The 23,370-nt window shown below is 46.7% G+C and overlaps 1 protein-coding gene across 3 annotated transcripts in view; it reads left to right on the top strand.

Moving 5' to 3' along the window:
- Nucleotides 1-21,344: 21,344 nt before the first annotated feature.
- Nucleotides 21,345-23,370, top strand: part of tsc22d2 (TSC22 domain family 2) — an 80,568-nt gene continuing 78,542 nt past the window's right edge. For all 3 annotated transcript variants that reach the window (XM_041180756.1, XM_041180750.1, XM_041180745.1), the window contains exon 1: nucleotides 21,345-23,325. In XM_041180756.1, the coding sequence (XP_041036690.1) occupies nucleotides 21,425-23,325 (1,901 nt within the window). In that variant the 5' untranslated portion in view covers nucleotides 21,345-21,424. The remainder of the gene's footprint in view (nucleotides 23,326-23,370) is intronic.

Here is a 23,370-nt window from a genome sequence, read left to right as displayed (position 1 = left end):
CAAATGCGCATTTTCCAGCAGGATTGACTGGAGAGCTATCAAGAGCCGGATCTGTAGCTGATTTCTGATTTCTACCCTCCCTAGCCTGAGGACACTAAAGCCAATTGTAGGGCTTCGAACACCACCGCTCAACTATTAATTACTGAATCAGAGATGTAGGTGCTTTAATAACTCTGTAACATTCAGGGTACTGCCCTTACCCGACTTGAACAACCAAGGAGGACCATAATGAATGCAATGCAACCAGGTTGCCTTGACATTTCCAGGATATTAGCACTATTTAGGGGGAGATGGTGGTGTAGTGTTAATGCCACTGGACTAGTACTCCAGAGGCCCAGGCTAATGCTCTGGGGACACGGGATCAAATCTCATCATGGCAGCTGGTGGAGTTTAAGTTCAATTAATAAATCTGGAATTGAAAGCTAGTCTCAGTAACGGTGACCCTGAAACTATCTTTGATTGTTATAAAACCCATCTGATTCACCAAAGTCCTTCGGGGAAGGAAATCTACCATCCCTACCTGGCCTGGCCTACATGTGACTCCAGGCAGACCCACAGCAATGTGGTTGACTCTTAACTGCCCTCTGAAATGGCCTAGCAAGCCTCTCAGTTCAAGGGCAATTAGGGATGGGAGGAAGAATGGAGGGGGTTGGCAGTTCTACCCATTCACACTTGGCAGGTAGTCGGTCCAGGTAATGAAGGCCACTTACAGCCAGTTAGCTGGGATTTTCCAGTCAGTCTCCAGGTTCCCCCACGCCGTGGGTACCAGTTTAACTGCCTGGAGGCAGACACACAGAGGCAGATGGGGGGGGGGGGGGGTGGGGGCAGAACTCCAGAGAGGCCTGGAGGCCCTTCCTGCTTTGTCTAGGGACTGCAGCAGCTGCAGGCTGCCCTGTAGATGGGCAATCACCAGCACTCACCCACCACACCCCCCCCAACTCCCCCACAATGATAGCCTGACTGCAAAAACTACTTTTTAGTTTAAATTTTTTTTTTAATTAAAACTTTATAAAGCTCTGCGGGTTAGGCCACAACTAGAGTACCACATCCAATTCTGGTCGCCACACATTAGGAAGGATGAGCATCCATGAGAGATTTACGAGAACGCTTCCAGGGGATGAAGGATTTAGCTACAAGGTTAGGCTGGAGAAGCTGGGGTTGTTCACCTTGGAGCAAAGGAGATGGAGGGAAGATTTGAAAGAGGTGTTCAAGATTATCAGATGGACAAAGAAAATCTGTTCCCATTAGCTCTGGTACAAGGACTCAGGGATGCCGATGTGAGATTATGGCCAAGAGATGCAGCAAGTAGTAATGAACTGGAACTTATTACCCACCAGGATGGTGGAAGCAGAGAGAATCATTGATTTTCAAAGAAAATTAGATGGGCACTTGAAGGATATGACCTGGAGAGAGGGGTTATGGAGATAAAGATGGCCCAAGGGACTGACTGGTTTTCTCTATGGATAGCTGGCATAGACTTGATGGGCCGAATGGCCTCCTTCCATGCCATAAATGACTCAATGATTATATGTTGGAGCGAGAAGCCACCTCCATTTTGAACAGCCCTCTCCCTTACTTACCTTGCATTGCAGCCTGCTGCTCCTTTCAAGTTGAAAAGCCTCCTCTGATTGCCCCGTCAGCTTCAAGAGCCCACCTGCCATCTATAATAAGATGGTGAGCCTGTACACTGGCCATTAATTGATCCCTCTGGGGAAAATCACAGTGAGTGATTGCTTCCCACACAGTGCAGGCTCTGATCCACATTTTGCCCTGACAATGGGGCCCAGAAGCCCACAGAGAAAATCCTGTCCCTCATCTTCCCTCTCACATGGATGTAAAAAAAAATCCCAGGACACTATTTTGAAGAAGAGTAGAGTAGTTGTTCCGTTGTCCTGGCCAATATTTATCCCTCAATTACAGATTGCATTTGCATCACTGATGTTTGTGGGATCTTGCTGTGCATAAATCAGCTGCCTCATTTCCTACACTGCAATAGTGACTACGCTTCAAAAGTACTTCATTACCTGTGAAGCATGTTGGAATGCCCTGAGGTTGTAAAAGGTACTATAAAAATGCAAGTCTTTCTGTCGTTCCGTTCGGAAAATGTTAACTTTCCTTTTACATCATTTCCAACTGATTACTCTATTTTAACAGTTCTATGACTTAAACGACTTTACTTACTGTTTTATTCTCTGCCGGGTTCAAATATCCAATAAGGTGGTTAGACCCACATCAAAATTTTTGACTAAAATTCTGCTCTAAAGTCTCCAGTTTCAGCCAATCACCCTCAAACTGCACTGAGTGTACAAATTGCCAGCAAAGTGGTTAGTCGTATCTATGGATTCCACAGTAAATGCTATAAAGAGAGGTGTACTGTGGAATCCATGGAAATACTTGCTCATATGAACCATCGACCATCCACTTTTTATCCCTCTTTTCACTCTGCTGGTGTTTTAAGAGAGTCCCACCATCAAAACCTCTTTCAAGCTGTTATGATGAACTTGAACACCTGTTCAACTCTTTCATCAAATCCTGTTTTTCTCAATATTATTACTGAACACTGAGTTACGCTGCGCACCATCACCAACACAAGGTCTTTTAGCCTCAGCTGTGTGTATGTTATTTCAACTTCCTCAGACCGTTGGCTTAGTATCTCCTCCAAATTGTCCACCTCCAGTGACTTCTCATTGGGATTGAGATTGGGTCTATGGGAGTCCTGGAGTGTTTCACATGCTGCCCTAGAAAACCAGACGCAATGAGGAAAAGGTCAACTGATTGGCAATGTGTCTATTTCACATTACTGACATAAACCATTTCATCCCCATTTTTTAAACATTTTATTAAAAATAATCAACCGGAATGCGGAAGTAAACTAGAATCATGTCAAAGTTACATCTTTCTAACTTGATTTATAGAAGGTGACTGGAATGGTGCAGAATAATCCCAAAGCTGGGCAAATAGTGGCATGGTGGTATTGTCACTGGCCTAGTATTTCAGAGACCCAGGGTAATACTCTAGGGATCTGGTTTCAAATCCTGCCATGGCTGATGGTGAAATTGGAATTCAGTAAAAATCTGGAATTAAAGGCCTGGCCTGATGAGCTACAAAATCATTACTGATTGTTGTAAAAACCCATCTGGTTCACCAATGTCCTTTAGGGAAGGAAATCCACTGTCCTTGCCTGGTGTGGCCTACATGTGAACTCCAGACCCACAGCAATGTGGTTGACTTTTAGTTGCCCTCTGAAGAAGGACAATTAGGGATAGACAATAAATGCTGGCCTAGCCAGTGACGTCTACATTCCATGAATGAATAAAAAATAATGTGGATTCCATAAGGAAGATGAGCTTGAGGATAGCTTTGAATTTTGTCAGTGTGTGGAAATAATGAAGTGAACTGAATGCAGATCAGGTATACATCATGGTTATGTTCACGCTCACTTTTTCTACAAATTTGCCATTTAAGATAGGTGCAACCTTTACCCCTTTCTTGAGGATTGCATTAGCAAAGGATGTACTAGAAGCATTTTCTCTGCATCAAATTTATGGGAACCTGTCTTGCTGACTCAAGTATGTAGCATATTGGTTTAATAGGCTAAATATTATTGATATTAAATAATATTAATTGTCTAATTGGAGAGGATGCAATGCAATAGCGAAAATTTTGCTGGGAGACATTGATTGTCCAATATGAGCAGTGAACATCATGCCTGGTAAATACTATGATGAACTTGAACACCTGTTGGATTCTTTCATTGAATTCTCTTCTTCTCAATTTTATCATCTAACACTGAGTTATGCTATGCATTATTTGGGAGCTTGACAGCTATGAAATATTGATTGTTTGACCAGCGCAATTACTGATGAGACACCAAAGAACAAATATAAAATAATGAATTCGACAGCACCTTCCAAACCCTCGAACCCTACCATCTAGAAGGACAAGAGCGGCAGATGCATGGGATCACCAGCACCTGTAAGTTCCCCTCCAAGTCACACACCATCCTGACTTGGAACTATATTGCCATTCCTTCACTGTCGCTGGGTCAAAATCCTGGTAATCCCTTCCGAACAGCACTGTTGGTGTACCTAGAACACATGGACTGCAACGGTCCAAGAAAGCAGCTCACCACCACCCTCTCAAAGGTAATTAGGGATGGGCAATAAATGTTGGCCTAGCTAGCAATACCTGCATCCCATGAATGAATATAAAAAAAGTACCCAGTATTGATTACAATGCTGTAATCTCTGCAGTGGTCAGATTGCATCAGAAACTGAGTTTACAGTGATTATAGCTTTAAATCATTCCCATGCAACTGTTGCTTTTTAAATTGTGTACTTTGGAACTCATGGGTGCAATTTTACTCTTTTTTTAAAACAGCAGCAAATATGTTAAGTGTGGTTGATGGATCGCACCAATCACGCTACAGGATCCCCATGAGGCAATCACTATAGCCCTTGTTTTATATATCAGTAGAGTGTATGGTGTGTGATCTATGAAGCATGTGGCAAACCAGGGAGTCTGGGAACAAGGAGACCAGGCTAATCTTAGCAGCTGGGTCTCATTACCATAATTTTTCTTCTCCATTGTTCTTAATCATTCATATGTAAGAAAATATTCTGAATTGTCTTCCTTGGGTTTAAAGCGAATATCCTTTACACTTCCCCATTTGGCCCATTTACTTAAATCTATCCGCATCCCTTTATAATTTCATGGTCCCATTCACACAACTTACTTTATTTCCTAACTTAGTTTCATCTCCAAACTTGGAATCCTGTATCTCTACTCCTTCACCCAAGTCATTGGTATAAAAGATGAAAAGCTGAGGGTGGGGGGAGTGGGTGGCAGCATTAGGGGTGGGAGGAAAGAAGGGCTGGTGGCTTCCATGTGCCCTATCAGAAGCTCCTACTGACTATCACTAAGTAACCATATTGTGTTCTAATGCTTTCAGTCCTTTGGAAGATATGAATGCAGCAAGGTTTCCAATTGTATTTTTCCTCTTGTGTGCCCTTCTGTTGTGTGAAGGCGCAATGAAAGAACTCCATATTGAAGCGCCCTATCTGTCACTTATCTTCTATTAAACCCTGATGCTCCGCTCAAGCTGGAAGGCCTCTGATTGGTCCTCCAGCTTTGAGAGCCCTCTCACCACCCTTAATTGGACAGAGAATCTGTCTCCATGCCAATTAAGGGGTAGCCCTTATGAAAATCCCAATGAGCGACTGTTTCTCCCTGGGGGTGATCTTGAAAGCCAGAAACAGTCCTGACCTCAGTTCCCACACCTGGAGGTAAAATCCAGCCCCAAGAGTCTAAATGGGGTGCAAAAGCAGAGGGTTCTAGGAGGACAGATACACAAATCATTAAAAAAAAGCAGCATAAGTTAATAAGGCCGTAATAAAAGCAAACAAAACAAAGAGGTTCATTTTGGAGGGATACAATGAAAAAGCAGAAAAATTATGTTTAAACTTGTATAGAAGCTTGCTTAGTTCACACTTGGAGCATTGTGCACAGTTCTGGTCTCCACGTTGTAAAATGCATAAGTAGAGTAACATTTCAGAATGAAAGGAAGAGTTACATTTGTATAGAAATTTTCACAACCTCAGAACCTTCCAAAGTGTTTTATACCCGATGAAGTTCTTTTGAAGTGCAGTAACATGTATTGCAATGGATTTGTTAATAGGGGATAGTACGAGAGAGTAGAGTTGAAATAGTGGATCAGTCATGATCTTGTTGAATGGCAGAACAAATTCAGGAGGCCAAATGACCTCCTCCTGTTCACCTTTCTTATGTGTTTTATATTCATATGGGTTATAGGCCTTGAGTTCTGATGAAGGGTTCTTCCTGGAACATTAAACTACCTTTATTCTTCAGACCTTCATTACATACTGTATGTACTACCACATTTTAACCTTTATACTACCATTTTCCAACATCTGTAGATTTTTTCCTTTTTATTCCCAAATAATCAGGCGATAGGTGATTTTTATTCAAATTTGTCTGTCGCCATTCTGCCATCTAGATGACCTGTTGATATTTTGAAGTTCTTCAAACTCACTACTCTTTTCAGTTGTAAGAAAATACTTAAATCCAAGATGGAAAGTTGATTTTTTTTTTTTGCAGTCAATATTCACCACTTTGTTCACTCTGTTTAGTAAATACTGCCAGGTGCGCTCGGTGTTGATTGTTGGCCAGCAACATGACAATCAGCATAATCTCCTAGTCACAATGGGGCCAACTTTCTGCCTGCCATTCAGATCTTTCACGAAGGAAATTGACATGCAAGATGAGTCATCAGTGAACACACGGAACATTGAATAAAGTCTGATCACACCCATGATACCCTCTTTTTGCCAAGCTTAGCAAACGAAACTGGAAGTGAGATGATTGGCGCCTTAACAAGCAGATAGTAAACATCATGGTCCCTGAAAGAAACAAATTAGTTGCCAATATTAGTATGATCATTGGAAACAGCAGAGCTATGATTCATTAATTCTCAAGAAGGCCTATTTTAGCTCCTCTGATGCATCAGTTTCCATAGAAACAGATCTTCGGTCCTGGGTTCAGTGCAATGCATGTGCTACCGTAGAATTTGGGAGGGAGTGAACTCCCCCCTGACAACAACTCAGCAACTTTGGTTGAAAGGTGTACTAGTGTGGACATCATGTGACACAAGGCATGGTCTTAGCAGCAGTTGCATCACTAATATTAACAAAAAAGCTATTTTAAAATCTATTTTCCCTCATATATTTTACAATGATGCTTTAATTTAGAAAACAGCATTTAGTGAAGATAATGTCTGCATTTTGCATACATAAGCAAAGCTCTCATTACTTGCTATGTCTACATGTTGAAAGAATTCAAGAACCGTCATAACTCATCCAGTTAAAGCCTTTGGCTCCTCTCTTAAGAGCAACTAGCACATTTTTTCTCTGTCTGTGCTCTATTCCTCTGTTGCAAAATGTCGATAGATTCACTCTTCCCTTTCAGTTGATCCATCTCTCACAGCTCTGTTAAAATTAGGATTGTAATCAGAAGTTAGAATTTAACTCTCCTCATTATAAATGCAAAAAAAGAAATAAAATGAACAATGGATTCACATTGATATTCATGCATCAGTATAATGCACCCATAAAACCTGCAGGCAACTATATGGTGAGAATGCACAAGGATGAGAAAAAAAATCACAAAAGTAGAGAATCTGAAATCAAGACCAAAAGTTCTGGCAAGTCATCAGCACCTGAAAGGGGAAGGCAGGTTAACACTTTAGATGGGACTCATCATCACAAGCTTACAGGGCAGAATTTTGCCCTTGACCGGTGGGTGGGCCCGACCGACTCAGTAGCGGGCAGGCAGCCAACCCCCATCGCCAAAATGGGCCGCTCCGCCATTTTGCACGGCTGGGCCAATTAAGGCCCACCCAGCGGGGCTTCCGACTCCCATTTCATCAGGAAAATTAAATCGGCAGCGGGCATGTTCAGACCGCCGGTTCCAATGGGGAAACGGCAGTCTGTATAGAGACCCGCCAGGCAGCCTCCTTTAGGCTGTTGACCATGGCCAGTCACTGGGCAGCACAAGAGGTGAGGGCAGAGGAGGAGGAGGATGGGGGCAGGCTGCAGCATAGGCCAGCCGGGGGGTGGGGGGCACTGTGCCCTTCAGTTCTTAGATGCCTGCCTTGCTCTCCTCCTCCAAGAGATGTCCGACCATCGGGAGGTCTGGTTTCCGGAGGATGGGAGGAGGAGGACCCCCCACATGAACAGGCAGGCGTGGCAGGAGGTGGCAGAGGCTGTTAGCTTTCATGATGCTGTGTGGCGCACTGTAACGCAGTGCTGCAAGCGCTTCAATGATTTGTTGTGCTCTGGAAGGGTGAGTACTATATCTGTCTTGGCCATTTTACCCAGCAGGTAGCCTTAGCCTTTGAGGCTCCCCCCCACCCCACCACCCCCCCCCCCCCCCCCCCCCCCCCCGCCCCCATCTTAGTGTTGTTACTGCATTGGGCATTGGGCACATGCTGGGTGGGCAAACAGATAGTGACCATGTTTACATCAGCCTTAGTGGCTGAGGAGAAGATGGGTTCTCCCTTCAGCATATGTTGATGTTTGTTGCATTTGAGTAGTCTGGGGGCAACCTGCAGGAGAGGCAGCTAGACACATACTCAGAACTCCAACACATGTCTTATTGATGGTGATGAGATGGTGGAAGGGGACCCTCAAGGTGTCATGGCCAAGAGCCATCTGCTGGCCTTGGTGCCGCACCTAGTTGCTCCTCCTTGCCATGGGCGCTAAGACCCGTGTGTTATTCAAAGTGATGGAAGCCAAATGTGTCTAAGGTTGGGGGAGGGGGTTGGGACCAGCCGTACTATTTTCTGGGGACTGATCACCAGTAGTGTGGACAGGAGCCGCTGGAGGCCTCAGATGGGCCACTGTGGTTGGGGTGCGGCATGTGTGTGCAGAGTACATGAGCAATCAGCCCCAATAAATCCTCTTCTATGTTCTGCAGGCAAAAACTGAGAGCAATATCCGGGAGTGTCAGCGGACTGGTGGTGGGCACACCATGCTGCAGCATCTCACCATGTATGAGGAGCAGGCCGTGGAGCTGGGGAGGAGGCAGGCAGCCAGGGTGGCATTTGTCGGCGAGGCTGGGGTAATTGAGGGCCACAGTCCTATCCACTCTGTCTCCCCACCATCCAAACCACTGATGGCTGCTGCAATCGTTAATGCAGCGACACTGCTCATTCACAGACTGATACAGTCAGACGTGTGGGTCATACACAAAGGTCCCTCGGCCCATTGAGGATGCATGTCTCTAGCACGTTCCAAAGTCGCCTTATCCCATTTGTGACCGCTGTCCCCATGGCCTAACATGCCATGGCATCGCTGCTACACATCCAAAGACTTATTGCATCTTAGGAGGGTTTGTACCTCCACCACCCTTTCAGCCAGTGCGTCCCACATTACTCTGTCCAAAAGGTCCTCAGCACCTCACCTGTCAACCTCATGGAACTCAACTTAAATAAATGCCACCACATTAGTCATCCCTGCGCCAAGGAGAAATGTTGCTTTGTGTCCACCCGTTCTGTGCCCCTCATAACGGTTTAAAGGTCAATAATGTGACCTGTCAATCTCCTGTGCTCCATGGCAAATGTCGCAAGTATTTGCAATGTTTCCTCATCACTCCAACTCTCCAGGCCAGCATGCATCCAGGTCAGGTACCTCTGCACTCTCCCCACTCCAATCCCATTCCTCCCATGAAGCACAGGTCACAACTGGACGCAGAAGTGTAGCTGTGGCCTCAACAGTGTTTTCTGCACTTGCAACATGACCTCCCTTTTCCTGCAATCTATTCCTCGGCTATTAGAGGCAAGTCTGGCTTCCACCTTGTTAAATGTCTTATGTTCCTGTTCTGCTACCTTAACTGGTCTGCCCAGCAAGGTCCCTGTAATCGTCGTGACTTCCCACGGTCCTACCGTTGCTCATGTATTCCCATACCTTGCTTGTCTTGTCCAAATGCTTACCTGAGCACTTATCCACTTATCATTCCATGTGGCATTCCTTAGGCCATCTGACCAGCCTGTCTGTATGCGCGTGTAATGTTTGGGCCTCCTCTTGACTTTTTACCACCCCACCAATGTTCATCTCCTTAGGTTCTTGAAGGGTGAGCGACATATGAGGCTGGTGGGGAAAGAGATGAAAGGAGTTACTGACTGAACGCTAACTGATGCACTGTCCTTGTTGTTAATTTCAGCATCCCCACCACATGGCCGCCCCCAACATGTCCAGAGCCTCCCCCTCCACACCTGAGGGTCAAGACTTGCAACTAGTGTCACATCCTTTCAGCGAGCCAGGCACCAGCGCAGCGACAAACAGTTCGGTATTATGATGTCGGCTAGTGTCCCGGGGCACAGTGGAGAGGGCACTTCACAATTGCTGGAGGAGATGGCATGGACAGAGAGTGCCAATGGTGCCAGCAGCCGAAGGACTGCAGGGGACCAGGCACATGTTGAGTCGGGCAGTGATGATGTGCCTCTGGAGATGTCAGCCATGCAGCAGCTGCAGGACAAGCGGCTGGGTGCGCGGGAGCATCTGGCAGGGTTGCATGAGGGGGTGCTTCAGTTGGTCTCTGTGGTGGAGGAATCCAGGCAGAGCGTCAGTGAAGGCATGAACCTCAGAGCAGAGCTTCAGACTTCTTCCGCTGAGAGATGGGCAACTCTCATGGAGAGGGGCTTCCGTCAGATTGAGAATCTTCTGATTGGGTTACGCTCTGACCTGCAAGCCCTCACAGTGCCAATGACCACAGTCATGTGGGAGATGTTCTGGTCACCAAGTGTCCGAGCTTGGTGCCCATCCATCTGCGGTGAGCAGAGAGGTCCAATGTGACCTCATGTCGGCGCAGCAGCTGCCTGTCATCGCTGCAAGCTCCTCTCAGGGCGCTCTGGATGAGGGCAGCAGCTCATCTGCCCCCCCCTTGCCAGTGACCGTTGCATCGGTTGAGGCTGCGACAACTGGGGAGGTGCCGATTCTGGAACTGACCGCTCCCTCCCAGGCAGGACCATCACAGGCTCCATGGATCAGACGACGGCCGCCAAGGTCATCGAGGCCAACAGGACAGCAGAGTCAGCAGGCTGTCTCACAAGCCACTCCGAGCGATGGGGCGGCACCTAGACATAGCACCCGCAAACGTAAGCATAAGGCACGTTGGGCACTCCACGGGTTTGTCATTGGTGATTTTGTGTTGGCTCTAGATTAGGGAATGTATCATTATGTACGTTAGAGCAATGTTTGTGCTTTATTTTGGTGGGAATAAAGTCCACTTTTCTGACCATGGCTGAGGGTGTTTCCTTTGTGCTGCATTTGTATATTTCACAGACATATCATGAGTGTTTGAGTGGACATTGATGTTTCTGTACTAAGCCCTTAGTTGCAGCTGATAAGGTGGAAGATGTAGCACCTAAGTGCCACGTGTGGAAGTGCCAGGCAATGCTGGTCCTGCTGATCCATGTGTGTGGAGCTAGCTGAAGGTTCGTTGGTGTCCCTGCCTCCTTGGTGTAGTAGCAGGTTGGCATGCTGCCCCTCATCATTGCCCTGTGCTTCCTCATCCTCTGAGCCACTGTTGGATTCATCATGTGCAGCCTCATCCACTGCGTCAAGGTCTTCATCGTCAACTGCATCCCCCCTTTCCAGCGCAAGATTGTGCAGAGTGCAGCATGCTACCACTATCACAGAGATGCCATCTGGGGGGTACTGGAGTGCACCCCCTGATCGGTCCAGGCAACGGAAGCGCATCTTGAGAAGACCGATGGCTCTCTTCACCACAGCCCTTGTGGTGCCGTGGCTCCTATTGTACCGCTGCTCAGCTTCTGTTCTTGGATGGTGGAGAGGCATCATGAGCCACCTTCTGAGGGGATAGCCCTTATCACACCAGCCAACCATTGAGCCGGGCTGGAGCACCGAAGAGCGCCAGCACCTGGGAGTGTCTGAAGACGTAGGCGTCGTGGGAGCTGCCTGGGTACCTTGCACAAACTTGCAGAATCTGCATCCTGTGATCACACACTATCTGCACGTTCATGGAGTGGAAGCCTTTCCTGTTGGCGAAGGCCCTAGGCTCACCTGTTGACACCTTGATGGCCACATGTGTGCAGTCTATTGGACCCTGGATGCGGGGGAATGGATGAAGGTCAATGCACATCTGAACAGAGAGTCTGTAACCTGCTTGATACAAGTGTGGACAGCTGATTGGGAGACACCGCAAAGGTCAGCCACCGAGCCCTGGAAGGAGCCAGAGGCATAGAAGTTGAGGGCAACTGTGACCTTCAAAGTCGCTGGCATGGGGTGCCCACCCACACAGTTAGGAGAGATCTCAGGGCCAATCATCTGACAGGTATAGTTGACTGTTTCCCATGACAGTCAGAGCCTCCTTCGGCACTGCACCTCAGTCATATTGAGGTAGCTGCTTCGCCGCCTGTATACCCTCGCAGCAGGATAGTGGCGTCTTCTGCAGCCCCTTTCCACCTTGGACAACCTCTTGGCCCTGCACCCCTTGTGCCTGCGCCTGGCCTCCCAAAGGTGGCTCCCCTGGAGGCTGATTGTCCACTCCTGGCCACCTCCTTATTCTATCCCTCCCTTCCTCCTTAGAGGAGCTGCCTCTAGTGCAGATGTCAGAACCCATACCCAGGCTAAATGGAGGCCTCCAGAAAGCTGCAGGCCCGATAAAGATTACTGTCTGCAGACTGCTGGGCTGAAGCTTCAAAGTACAGAGAAAGCGTTTGGAAATCAATCTGAACTGCTAACAATCACACAGGCAAGTTTAAAACACCTTCTGCATTAAACACTTCAGAAAAAACATGAACAACCCCTCTGAGCCGACGTATCCTGCCCGTGGATGAGGTTTGTCAAAAAAATCAGTTACCTGCCTGCCCATTGGGCCTGTGCGCCAAGCCGAAGATCACACGGGCCCCTCAAAATCGGCTTCAATTGCCAAGTTAAGGGCCTTAACAGAGCCTTTAATTAATGGCGGGCACGTGTTTCGCTTCATAGCATGCCCGCCCACCTAAATGTCGCGATGCCGCGCACTGAGGTCGGGACACTTGCACAATGTCAGCGCGCGACATTTTAAGCGCTAATGTGCGGCCTCCACCAGCCACACGTCAGCCTTAAAATTCTGCCCACAGTTTGCGTGTCTTTGCTCATCTAACGGACGAAAATTGCACTGCTCTTTATTATTAACGTTTTTGTGTTATCACCTTCCTTAGAATAATGAAAAACATAATTTTATGCAAGCAATACTAATGTTGTTTGTAACTTCCTCTTAGGTGCACCTATGTTATTTGCTTCAACTCCTCCCTGTGAAAGCAAGCTCCACATTATAAACACTCTGTTTCTCCCAAGTTCTTTATTGTATTTATCAGTGTTCATCTTATATTTATGGTGCCTAGTTTTGGTTTTGCCCCCAGGAGTGCACAAATCTTCTCTGTGTCTACGCTATAAAATCCTTTCATAATCTTAAAGAATCATAGTAAAGAATTCAACCTTATCTGATCTGGAGATAAGAGCCCTGGCCTGTTCAATAAAGGTCTCAAATGTTTGAAGCCTTGTCTTTATCACAAATTTTGACCCACATAGGAATTGTTAGCATTACCTAATTATAATTGTATTAACATCGGTAACAATCTCCTTCAGTTCCAACCCACAGCGCCATGACCTCCACCATGAGCAGGGCAAGGTAGCAAGTCCAGAATGCACCTCCATGCAGTGGGCACCCATTTGATCCACATCAGCAGTCCAGCCAACCAGTCCCGGAAGAAGCCCAAGTTGCTGCGGTAACACTTTTACATGCGTATTGTAGTTCTGGACCTTCAGATAGTGAGGGTAGAGGCCCCAATTTCTTTCCATCACATGGATTGCCAGGGGTCTCTCCCATTCGTACCACCTGCCATTGGCATATGTTGGAAGGATTTAAAAGTTGATACTTAACCTGTTTGGTCGGGATATGAACATACCTTCCTGCTCATCAAGTCCTGGAGTGGGACTTGAACATGGTGATTCTGGCTCAGAGGCAGAGACACTACCCGCCCATTCCACAGGATCTCCCTCCCTATTAGTAACAATAAACGTTGTTAATCAGCTAATGAAAGCTAAGTTCCTGTCTTAGCTGGCTAAACCTCAGAAAATCACATCTGGTGCGAATAAAAACCCAGGCCACAAAATTACACCCTGGCAAGTGAACATGTCAGCATTTAACGTAGTCATCTGAAATTCCTGCTTTTGTTATTTAAATTGAGACTTTAACCCTTTTAAAGGAAATGCATGGAGTAATTTCAAGACTGCAGTGTCGGAGCCTGAGTAGGAGCTTGCTTGATATACAAGTAAGTTTATAAAATGAGTAGCAGAACCATTTTGATTTAGAGGTTACAGGTTTGACTGCTGGCCATTGCTGAGAGAGCTACTCAGCCAGCACTGCAGTAGGGAAGCCATAATTGGCTTCTGTGCCTCTACATTAGAAAGAGGAACAATAAGCCAGTGTTCTCACTCTTGATCTTTATCCAGTTACGCCTGTTGAAAGTGTGCAGGTAAAACTGATGGATGAGGACAGGATAGGACTTGACTGTGATGCTTGTACAGTTGAATAGCCTGCCCACATTAGCTATGCATTGTCTGTACATGAATAACTGACTGTTGGGTGAGGCATTGGGGGTTACTGGTACATCTGAAACCACACTCCAACAAGTGTTATTATATTATAATTGAAGGTTTGAATAGTGTGCCTATTGATAGATTGTTCAGTTTAATAGGGAGGCCTGTGGGACATGTGTTTAAACTATGTAAGAGCAGGAATTGACTGGCTGTGAGGTGGTTTCCCTTTTCACAGAGGTCAGTGAGCCTCTGAAATATGGTGCCCAATGGTCTGGAGTAGTGGGTGCTATCTGTATGCCTTCAAGAGGAAGGTGGATAGGATATTGGCTAGGGCAGAGGTCGGATTATTGAGAAGTTAATACGTGGCCCATGTTATCTCCTGGACTGGTTATAATCATGTGAGATGTTCAGAGAAGAATTTTTCAGAGTACTTTTTCCCTAACTGGCCCTGGAGTTCTTGCCAGATTTTTGCCTTTCCCACATTACGTGGTTGGTGGGTGGGGGTAATGGGGGTGGGGTGGGGAGGGGAGGGGGAACCTGTTGGCTGGGAGGGAAGAGGTATTTAACCATGATGCTCCAGCCATCGAAGTGTGGGCAGTCTTGACAGACCAGCTGGCCTTATCCCTCCCATTAGTTTTCAGGAAGGAAGTAGAGAAATATAGAATATAGAGCTATTGAAAGATATTTTCTTAATGTTAGCGTTAAGAAGAAAGAGCCTGGGTTGATATAGCATTTTCCTGTCCCAAAATGTTTTACAGCTAATGAAGTACTTGATGAATTCCAGTCACTGTCATTTTTGTAGGCATAGAAAAGCAACCATTTTGCACATTGCAAGGTCCCACAAACAGCAATTAAATGAATGACCTGCGCATTTGTCTCCATGGTGTGGTTATTGGGAAAAAATTAGCCAGAACACTAGGAAAACTCTTGTGCTTCTTCAAAAATTGCCTCGGTGTTTTACTTGCAGAAGTACAAGGAACCCTGCCTTTAAATGTCTGCATCTCCAACAAAGCAGCACTCCAGCATTATTAAGATAATGCCACTTCAGCAGAATGAAAGCACAACCTCGCCTCTCCAAAATTAATATAGTTTTGGATGAGGTAGAACTACAATGTTGAATTTATCATACCGGTCCTGGCAGGTCCTTAATGAGACATTGGCAGAAAAATCAATGAACCATTGTTATTTAATGACTTTATTTCCAGCTTACCACAGCCTGCTGATTGAAATAAAATGGCTTGAAAGACAGATACAGCAGTGTAATGAGAACCTACTGCAACAGCTGTCATATATATCAGTCGATCTCTCCTGCTGTTGTGCATCGGGAGTCAAGACCAAGGTCAAGATTCTCCTCTTTGAGGTGGTGTTCTGCTGTGATTGGTCTGCCACCTACCCATTTGCTCCCAAGAAACCTCTATCTTTGGCCTCCAGGTTCAGTTTGAAACTCTGTGTAGTTTCCAGGTTGGTCTTTGGAGCAGGTAAGTCGGCATTCCCTATTTAACCAGCTCAGTCCTCTTCTTGTGTCTAGAATTGTGGTGGAGGTAGGTTCAATTGAGGCATCCAAAAGAGCATTGGATGATTATCTAAATAGAAACAACGTGCAGGGTTACAGGGAAAAGGCAGGAGATTGGTACTAAGTTAAAATGCTCAGAGAGTCAGTGCAGACAAAATGGGCCCAGTGGCCTCCTTCTGCACTGAAACAATTCTGTGAATTGTAGCTCTCCCCATTGTGGGGAGGAGAAGCTATAGTGGAGCTGCTCACAAATGGAATTTCTGATAGGCTACGACAGTCATATCTCTAGTGCAAGTAATCAAAATTTGGGATGGGAGTACCCCCCCCAACCCCCCGCCCCACCACCCGCCCCCCGCCCCCCCCGACCCACAAAATCTTTTGACTGTTTTGAAAGTCACCACTCTCAAACCAAAATTTTCTTTCATTTCAGGTAGAATCGTGGAGGGTAATGCCAACCAAGCTTAAGCTTCAGGTGAGGAATCAGAGGTCAATCATTAATCGAACCCTGCATGCAGGTGTAATTCAGCACTTATTTTTATAAATTTGCATTGTAAATTCCTGTGCCTCCCTCTACAATAGAAATTGTCATGTAAACTTGTCACGTTACAATTACACACTTCTGCCAGTGGCACTGCTGCAATCCTGGCTAATTGGCATACTGAAATGTCTCCTCATGGGTTCCTCATTATTATGCCTCAGTTCAAATGGCAATCAACCTTCATTGTCATTTATCAACTGGACATAACATTATGGGGTCCACATAGAGCACCCGTATGGCAAGTACACCTGCTTCATACAGTTGTACTTGTTGTTTGCTGTCTGCTGCATGGAACTAGCTGAATTTCTGTAGGATCCCGGTATGCTACCAGTCTTGCCAAGTGAGGGGTCAAGGTAGTGAGTGGTAGATGCCACAACCTCTTTCATCAGAATTTATCAGTTGGGCCAGAAATGGGCAGAATTGGCCTCCAGCCCAACTTCCTCCAGGATTACACTAATTCTACACTGAAACCAATTTAGAATTTCTAAACTTGCAATTCCAAGCTTTGATGATGGATGTACATATTTCTCCAAGTCTGAGTTCTTAGGGTAAAATTAGTTAAAGCATTCCAGAGTTTGAAAAGTTCAGACAACTGAAGGAGCAATTGGAATCTAATGTACAAACTGAAATTAAATCTTGTTAAAAAAAATTATATTTTGTGATGGTAGCTGTGGTTCTTGGATCTCTGAGTTACCCTTCAGCAATAATCTGAATCCTCATTCTTGTTTTTTCACTTTTACTTAATAACTTTTATTTTCTTTCTCACTACATTATATTAAGTATCCTAAATATATTCTGCTTATTTTAAATTTTGTGGTTTAGAACTGTTTTACTGTCTTTCCCTGTCCCAAATTCCAGGCAAAACTGACAGGATGAAAGTCTCCTCTCTGCAGGATAAAAATATAAAATAAGCTCTGGCGCTGACAACCCAGTTCTCAATGGGTGTGGATCTGCAGCACAAGTGTAGCACAAATTGACAGTCTTACTCAGAGAGGCCATAAGGACGATTGATGTGGGATGTACACACATTCAGACTACTACAATAAAGGGTTGAGTTTTCTGAACTTGGCTTTACAGGAAATGGTTGCTGGAATATAGACAGAGGTTTAATTTGACCTTGCTATGCTGTCAGCAGTCTTCAAATACTTGAGGCTGGCACTGGATAGCAAAAATGGAATAATTCTGTGATTTTCCTGTATTGATGTCCTTTGTTGAATACAAAATTTTCAAAAATAGATACAAGGAAATTTAAAAATAATTCAAGAGGAGGAATTTATTGGATTCAATCTGTCAGCAAAAGGTGATGGAGAAAGTAATGGGACTTAAGACAGACAAATTCCCAAGAACTGATGGTTTCCATCCCAGATTATTAAATTAAATAACAAATGCGTTAGTCATAATTTACCAAAGCTTTATAGTTTTGGGAGTCGTGTCTTTGGATTGAAAAATAACTCCATTATTTAAGAAGGAAAGGAAGGAGAACCCCAAAAATTACAGTCCTGTCAGTTGTGGGCAGTTATTATAATCTATCATCAGGGACATGGTGGCCGAGAACATAAACAAGTATGGGCTGATCAGAAAGAGTCTGAATGGATTTGTAAATAGTAGGTTATATTCTGATTAATCAATATATGTGTAAAAATGAATGTAAGGCATAGATTTTCCTCTTCAGTATTGGGATATAAAAGCTGGTAGAATGAAAGTTTTGGTTGCAGGATTGGGTACAAAGAGCTCACAATTTTTCATCCATTAAAAGGAACCAAAAGTATGGGCAGCATGTGTCAAACTTTGCAATAGAAGATTCCTGCCCTGTCAGGAGCTTCTGTGTGAATATGAATCTACACAGAATGGTATATGGACTATGAAAGTTACATCTGTGAATGTCAGTGTAAGCTTGATTATTATTAATATTATTATTACTATTGGGAATGGCACTAGGCGAATTGTTTATTCAGACACTACGTGCAGACACAATGGGCTGAATGGCTTCCTTCTGTGCTGTAACAATTCTGTGACAGTAACACCTACCATTGCATTAGACAGTTGTGGCCACCTGATTTAGGTTGTCAGACAATATAATAGAGAAAGTCCTGCATTGTATGAGTTCTGTCCTTTAAACTACAATAACAGCTTGTCACTGGACTTCAGAAAAATGTTTCAATGTAAAAGCTGCAATAAATTTTAGTGCTGAGTAGCTAATATTTGTGTATACATTTAGTGCCTCTGTCTCATCCAAAAAGTAGAGTGAGATAATGGATCTTGCTACCACAGGGAGTGGTTGAAGTGAATAGTATAGAGGCATTTAAGGCAAAGCTAGACAACCATATGAAGGAGAAAGAAATCAAAGGTTACGATGATTGAGTTGGATGATGAAAGATGGGAGGAGGATCCAGCATAAATGCCAGCATGAATTGGTTGGGCCAAAATGCCTGTTTCTATCCTTATGTCCTATGTAATCCTATGTATAGCAATCTATGTGCAGATGGTTAGACATGTATATGAATGCCTATTGATATGTATATATGGATATGAATATAGATGCTTGTATATGTGTAGGTATAGGTATATGCTATGTGTCGATGTATGTATATATATGCACCTGTGTGTGTGTGGAAACCTATGTATAAGGATGATGTTATGTATAATTACATTTATGAATGAATCAGTATGTGTATATATGCACATTGCCTATACATAAACACCTGCATGCAAATTGGTTGTTGCATTTCCAACAGTAAAACAGTAACTACACTTCAAAAGTACTTCATTGGCTGTCTGGTGCTTTGTGGTTGTGAAAGGCGCTATAGAAATGCAAGTCTCTTTTTCTGAGTAGGTGCAAAATTTCACAATGTGTGTGAATTCTGTGAAGAATGTGATGAATGCACATGGGTGTGCATGGTGGTTGATCAATGAGCAATTCTTGTTGAGTTGTTTTATTTTCTTCACGGGATGCAGGAGTCACTGGCTGGGCCAGCATTTATTGCCCATTCCCTAATTGTCCCCGAGAAGGTGGTGCTGCACTTGTCCAGGTAAGTGGATAGTATTCATATTTCATAGCGATAGATTTCTGGATACCAATGGCACCAAGGGATATGGGGCTGGTGGGGAAAAACAGCGTAGGGGTAGAGGATCCGCAATGATCTGTTTGAATGAGTGGTGCAGGCTTGATGGGCTGAATGGCCTACTCCTGCTTCTATGTTCCTATGCCATCACACTCCTGGCTTGTGCCTTGTCGATTGCTTTGATGTTGACAGTTGTCATTGGCTTTGTCATGGGCATCGAACGCACAATGCCCAACCCCACTGGGCCATATGGGCCGGAATGAATGTATCAAAATCTGCGCCTTCCCCAAAGTTGACACAATGACAAAGAGGAAAGGCCGGGGGGGGGGGGGGGGGGGGGGGGGGGGGGCGCAGAGAGGAGGAAAGAGCGCGGTGACGTCAGCGGGACGTGCGTGCGTGGGCACGTTCCCAGAGTGCCGTGCGGCCGCCATCTTGGTTTGAGTGCAGTGAGGGGGAGAGAGAGAGAAGCTGGGGCTCCGAGTATGTGAGAGAGAGAGAGAGAGAGAGAGCGAGAGAGAGAGCGAGGCGGGGGGTGGGGGGAAAACCGTGACCCGACCCAATAATAAATAGAGCAATAAAAGAGAAATAACTGACTCCCTGTTTCTCTCTGCCCTGTGTGCTGGGGGAGGGAAGAGGCCCGCTCGCTGCCTGCCTGCCTGTTGTGCTGAAGGCCCCGGCTCCAAAGGCAGCCCCTTCCCTCCCCTGCCCCAGCCCCTCCGACGGGAAGAAGGCGGATGGCAGAGCTCGGCGGCTCCGGCTAGTGAACGCACATTCCCTCCCTTTTCTCTTCTCCCTCCCTCCCCGGGCAGTGAGGAGGGGGGGGAAGGCTCATCCCCCCCCCCCCCCCAAGCTCCCCTCCCCCTGTCCTACCCCTTAGGAGGTACAGCCAGCAGCAGCAGCAGCAGCCAGCAGCAGCAGCAGGGGAAGGGGAGGAAGGTGGGGTAATAGTTCAGGGATCAGACACTCACCATCGGATCTGCGACACCGGCCTTGCTTTAATCCCGGGGAGCCGGCCACCTCCTTGCTGCTTAAATTTGATTTTATTTTCTCTCTCTCTGGGAGGAGGAGGTGGGGGGGAAACAAGAACGAGAAGAGAGGCAGGAAGGAAGAGGAGGAAAAAAAAGGCAAGAGCGGCTGCTGCTTATTCCGGGGACTGGCTTTCAAAACCCCGGGGCTTTAGCTTTGCTTTCTCCATTCGACCAGAGCCAAGCTCCTCTCTCCTCCTCCCCCCCTCTCTCTCTCTCTCTCACTCACTCACACACACTCTCTCTCTCTCTCTGCATTTCATCGACCTGTGAGCAAAGAGTCAGAAGAAAAGAATCTGAAGGATATAATTGGGAGTTGAGTTTTTTTTTTGAGTTGTGGGTGGGGGGGAGGGAGGGTTCCTTTTTTCTTCTGATGAGAAAGAGGACCTGAGTGAGCTGCCTGCAGTGCTTGTAACTGAAAGAAGATGATGGTGTGTCGCGGTGACTAATGAGAAGGGAGCTTGGAGTCATCCACACGTTGCTAAAGTGCGACCGTTCCCTGCTGAAGGAGGAAAAGTAACGCCAGGATAAAGATTGAAGTGCGAGAGGAGGAGGAGGGGGTGGTGTTGGGGAGGGTGGGGGGGAGAGAGAGAAAGAGGAACAAATCGTCTTCATATCTCCCTTTTCCAAGGATGTTTCGGTTGTGACCCAAGAGGAGCAGCAGAGATGATTTGCTTCAGACATTGTTCCCAACTGTGTTAATTCATCTCTTTTGGGGGTGTGTATATAAGAGAGACGGGGTTTGGAAGAAGGGAAAAAAAAAACCCTTTACAGAACAATCTACAAACTCTGAAGATTGACTTTTATTTCCCCAATTCAAAAGATAACTTTTTATTCTTTTTCCTCTCTGGCTGGATATTTCCACCGCAACGAGGAGGAGGAGGAGAAGATGGTCTCTCTCAACTGCTGTGAATTATTATAAAACGGGAAAAGGATTGTAGCTGGTGTGTTTTTTTTTTAAAAAAAAGACAGACACACGCACACTTGTGAACTGAATTGCAAACTACAGACTTGATTATTTTTATTTTCCCCGTGGCGGTGGAGGGAAGAGGAAAAGACGAGAAGGTTGAAAAAAGGCTCGACACTTAAAAAAAAAGTCTCTCATATTTTGGCGTGTGTGTGTGTCAGACAGAGACACAGAGACAGAGGGAGAAGTGTTCAAAATGCCGGTTAAAAAGAAGAGCGGTTTCCAGATCACCAGCGTGACCACGGCTCAGGTGGCGGCCAGCAGCATCACCGAGGACACCGAGAGCCTGGATGATCCGGACGAGTCCCGCACCGAGGACATCTCCTCGGAGATCTTCGACGTCTCCTCCCGGGCCACGGACTACGAGCACGGCGCCGAGGTGTGTGAGCGCAGCTCCTCGGACGAGACCCTCAACAACGTGGGCGAGGCGGACACCCCCGGGGCCACCTCGCCCAACATACCTCACGACCGGGACGCGGTCGGGCAGGCTTTCGGGGGCAGGGGGCTGCCCGCAGCCGGCGGAGGGACGGCCACCCCCCCTGCCAGCAGCAGCAGCAACAGCGGGCCGGCGCCGGGAGCCACGCCGCCCCCGTCCACCTCTGGCAGCGGCACTTCCACCGGCGGGGGCGGGGGCGCCGCCCCGCTCGCCATGCAGCCGGCGGTGGCTTGCACCTCCCGCTTCAGGGTCATCAAGCTGGACCACGGCTCCGGCGAGCCCTTCCGCAGAGGCCGGTGGACCTGCACCGAGTTTTACGACCGCGATTCGGACGGCACCATCCTGGCCCGGTCCGCCGACAGCATCCGGCACAGCAGCAGCAGCACCCTGGAGCAGCAGCAACAGCAACAGTGCGGGGACCGGGACAGCGGCCTCGGGGCCACCAACAGCTCGGTCATCCTGCCCCCCGTGCATGGCACCGAGTCCCTGGCGGACGCTGCCCTCGGCGCCACCATCGCGCAGTTGGCCCCGACCGACGTGACCAGCCAGCACCAAAGTTTCGCCAAGGGGCAGCAGCCGGCAGGCGGCCTGCCAGTGTCTCAAGCTGCATCCTCGAATCAGATATACACCGCGTCGGCGGCAGCTGGTCAGCAACATCAGTCGCAGGTAAACTTGCAGAGTAGCTTGGGGCAGCTCAGCCTTCTACAGATCAATGGCAAGGCCATTCATACACCCGGTGCATCTGTGCCCCAGGCCAATTCTCAACAGACTGCTAACATCCCTACTCCCCAGCCTCAGCAATTTCAGTTTTCTCAGACCCAGATTCCACATTTACTGCCATCTCAGTCCACTATTGCAAACAGTCACACAGAATATATGCAACATCTGCCGGTCATGCAGGGTCCAGGAGTTATTCAGCCTTCACCGGTTAAAGTAGTTCAGAATACTAGCCTATCTGCCAGTCAAGCAACAAGTCATGGTCCTTCAATGGTGATGCAACCTTCTGCCAGTGGAGCACAAGTGCCAGCCCAGAGCTGTGATTTGGTCAATCAGGGTGGACAAGGGATACAGAATACTCAGCCAGGCCCTACACAGGGTCTGATTTTGCAGCAACAAAGTTTGGGGTCATCAGGTGTTCAACAGCATTTAAACCAACAGCACCAAGCTTCTGGTCTCCAGTCTGGAATGGTTAGTCAGGTGCCTGGGTTGCCCAGTGGATCTCTCAGTGTGGCTGCTGGCATCCAAAATCTGCCGAGTACTGGTGTTTCAAGTGTTCTAACTGGTGTGTCTGCGGTAGGGCCTAGTGCATCTGCCACTTCTGTTACAATGCCAAGTGCTCCAGTAACCATGGTTCAATCACAGTTAAGTACCCAGGCACCGATAACTGGGAGTCTGATGCAAGGTTCAGTCAACTTATCTTCAAACGTGTCGCAGACCAGCCTCTTCCAGATACAGCAAGGTACAGGCCAGCTAGAGGAGAGACGGAATTCGGAGCAGTTTATACCTCAGACATCTCAGTCCAGTGACGGCAAACCCTCTATGAAGCCTCTTATTCCAGAAATTCTTGGTAACCCTCTGCATTTGCAAGTGTCTAGCCCAATGAACAGCCTCTCAAATTCTGTGTTCTCTATACCTATACAAATCGATGGAGATGAAGACAGGTATGTATTTTTTAACCTACTGTTTAAATAGACTTTTGCCTTGAT

Source organism: Carcharodon carcharias, chromosome 2 (assembly GCF_017639515.1).
Source record: "Carcharodon carcharias isolate sCarCar2 chromosome 2, sCarCar2.pri, whole genome shotgun sequence".
NCBI classification, from domain to species: Eukaryota; Metazoa; Chordata; class Chondrichthyes; order Lamniformes; family Lamnidae; genus Carcharodon; species Carcharodon carcharias.
This window is presented reverse-complemented; position numbering and strand designations above follow the sequence as displayed.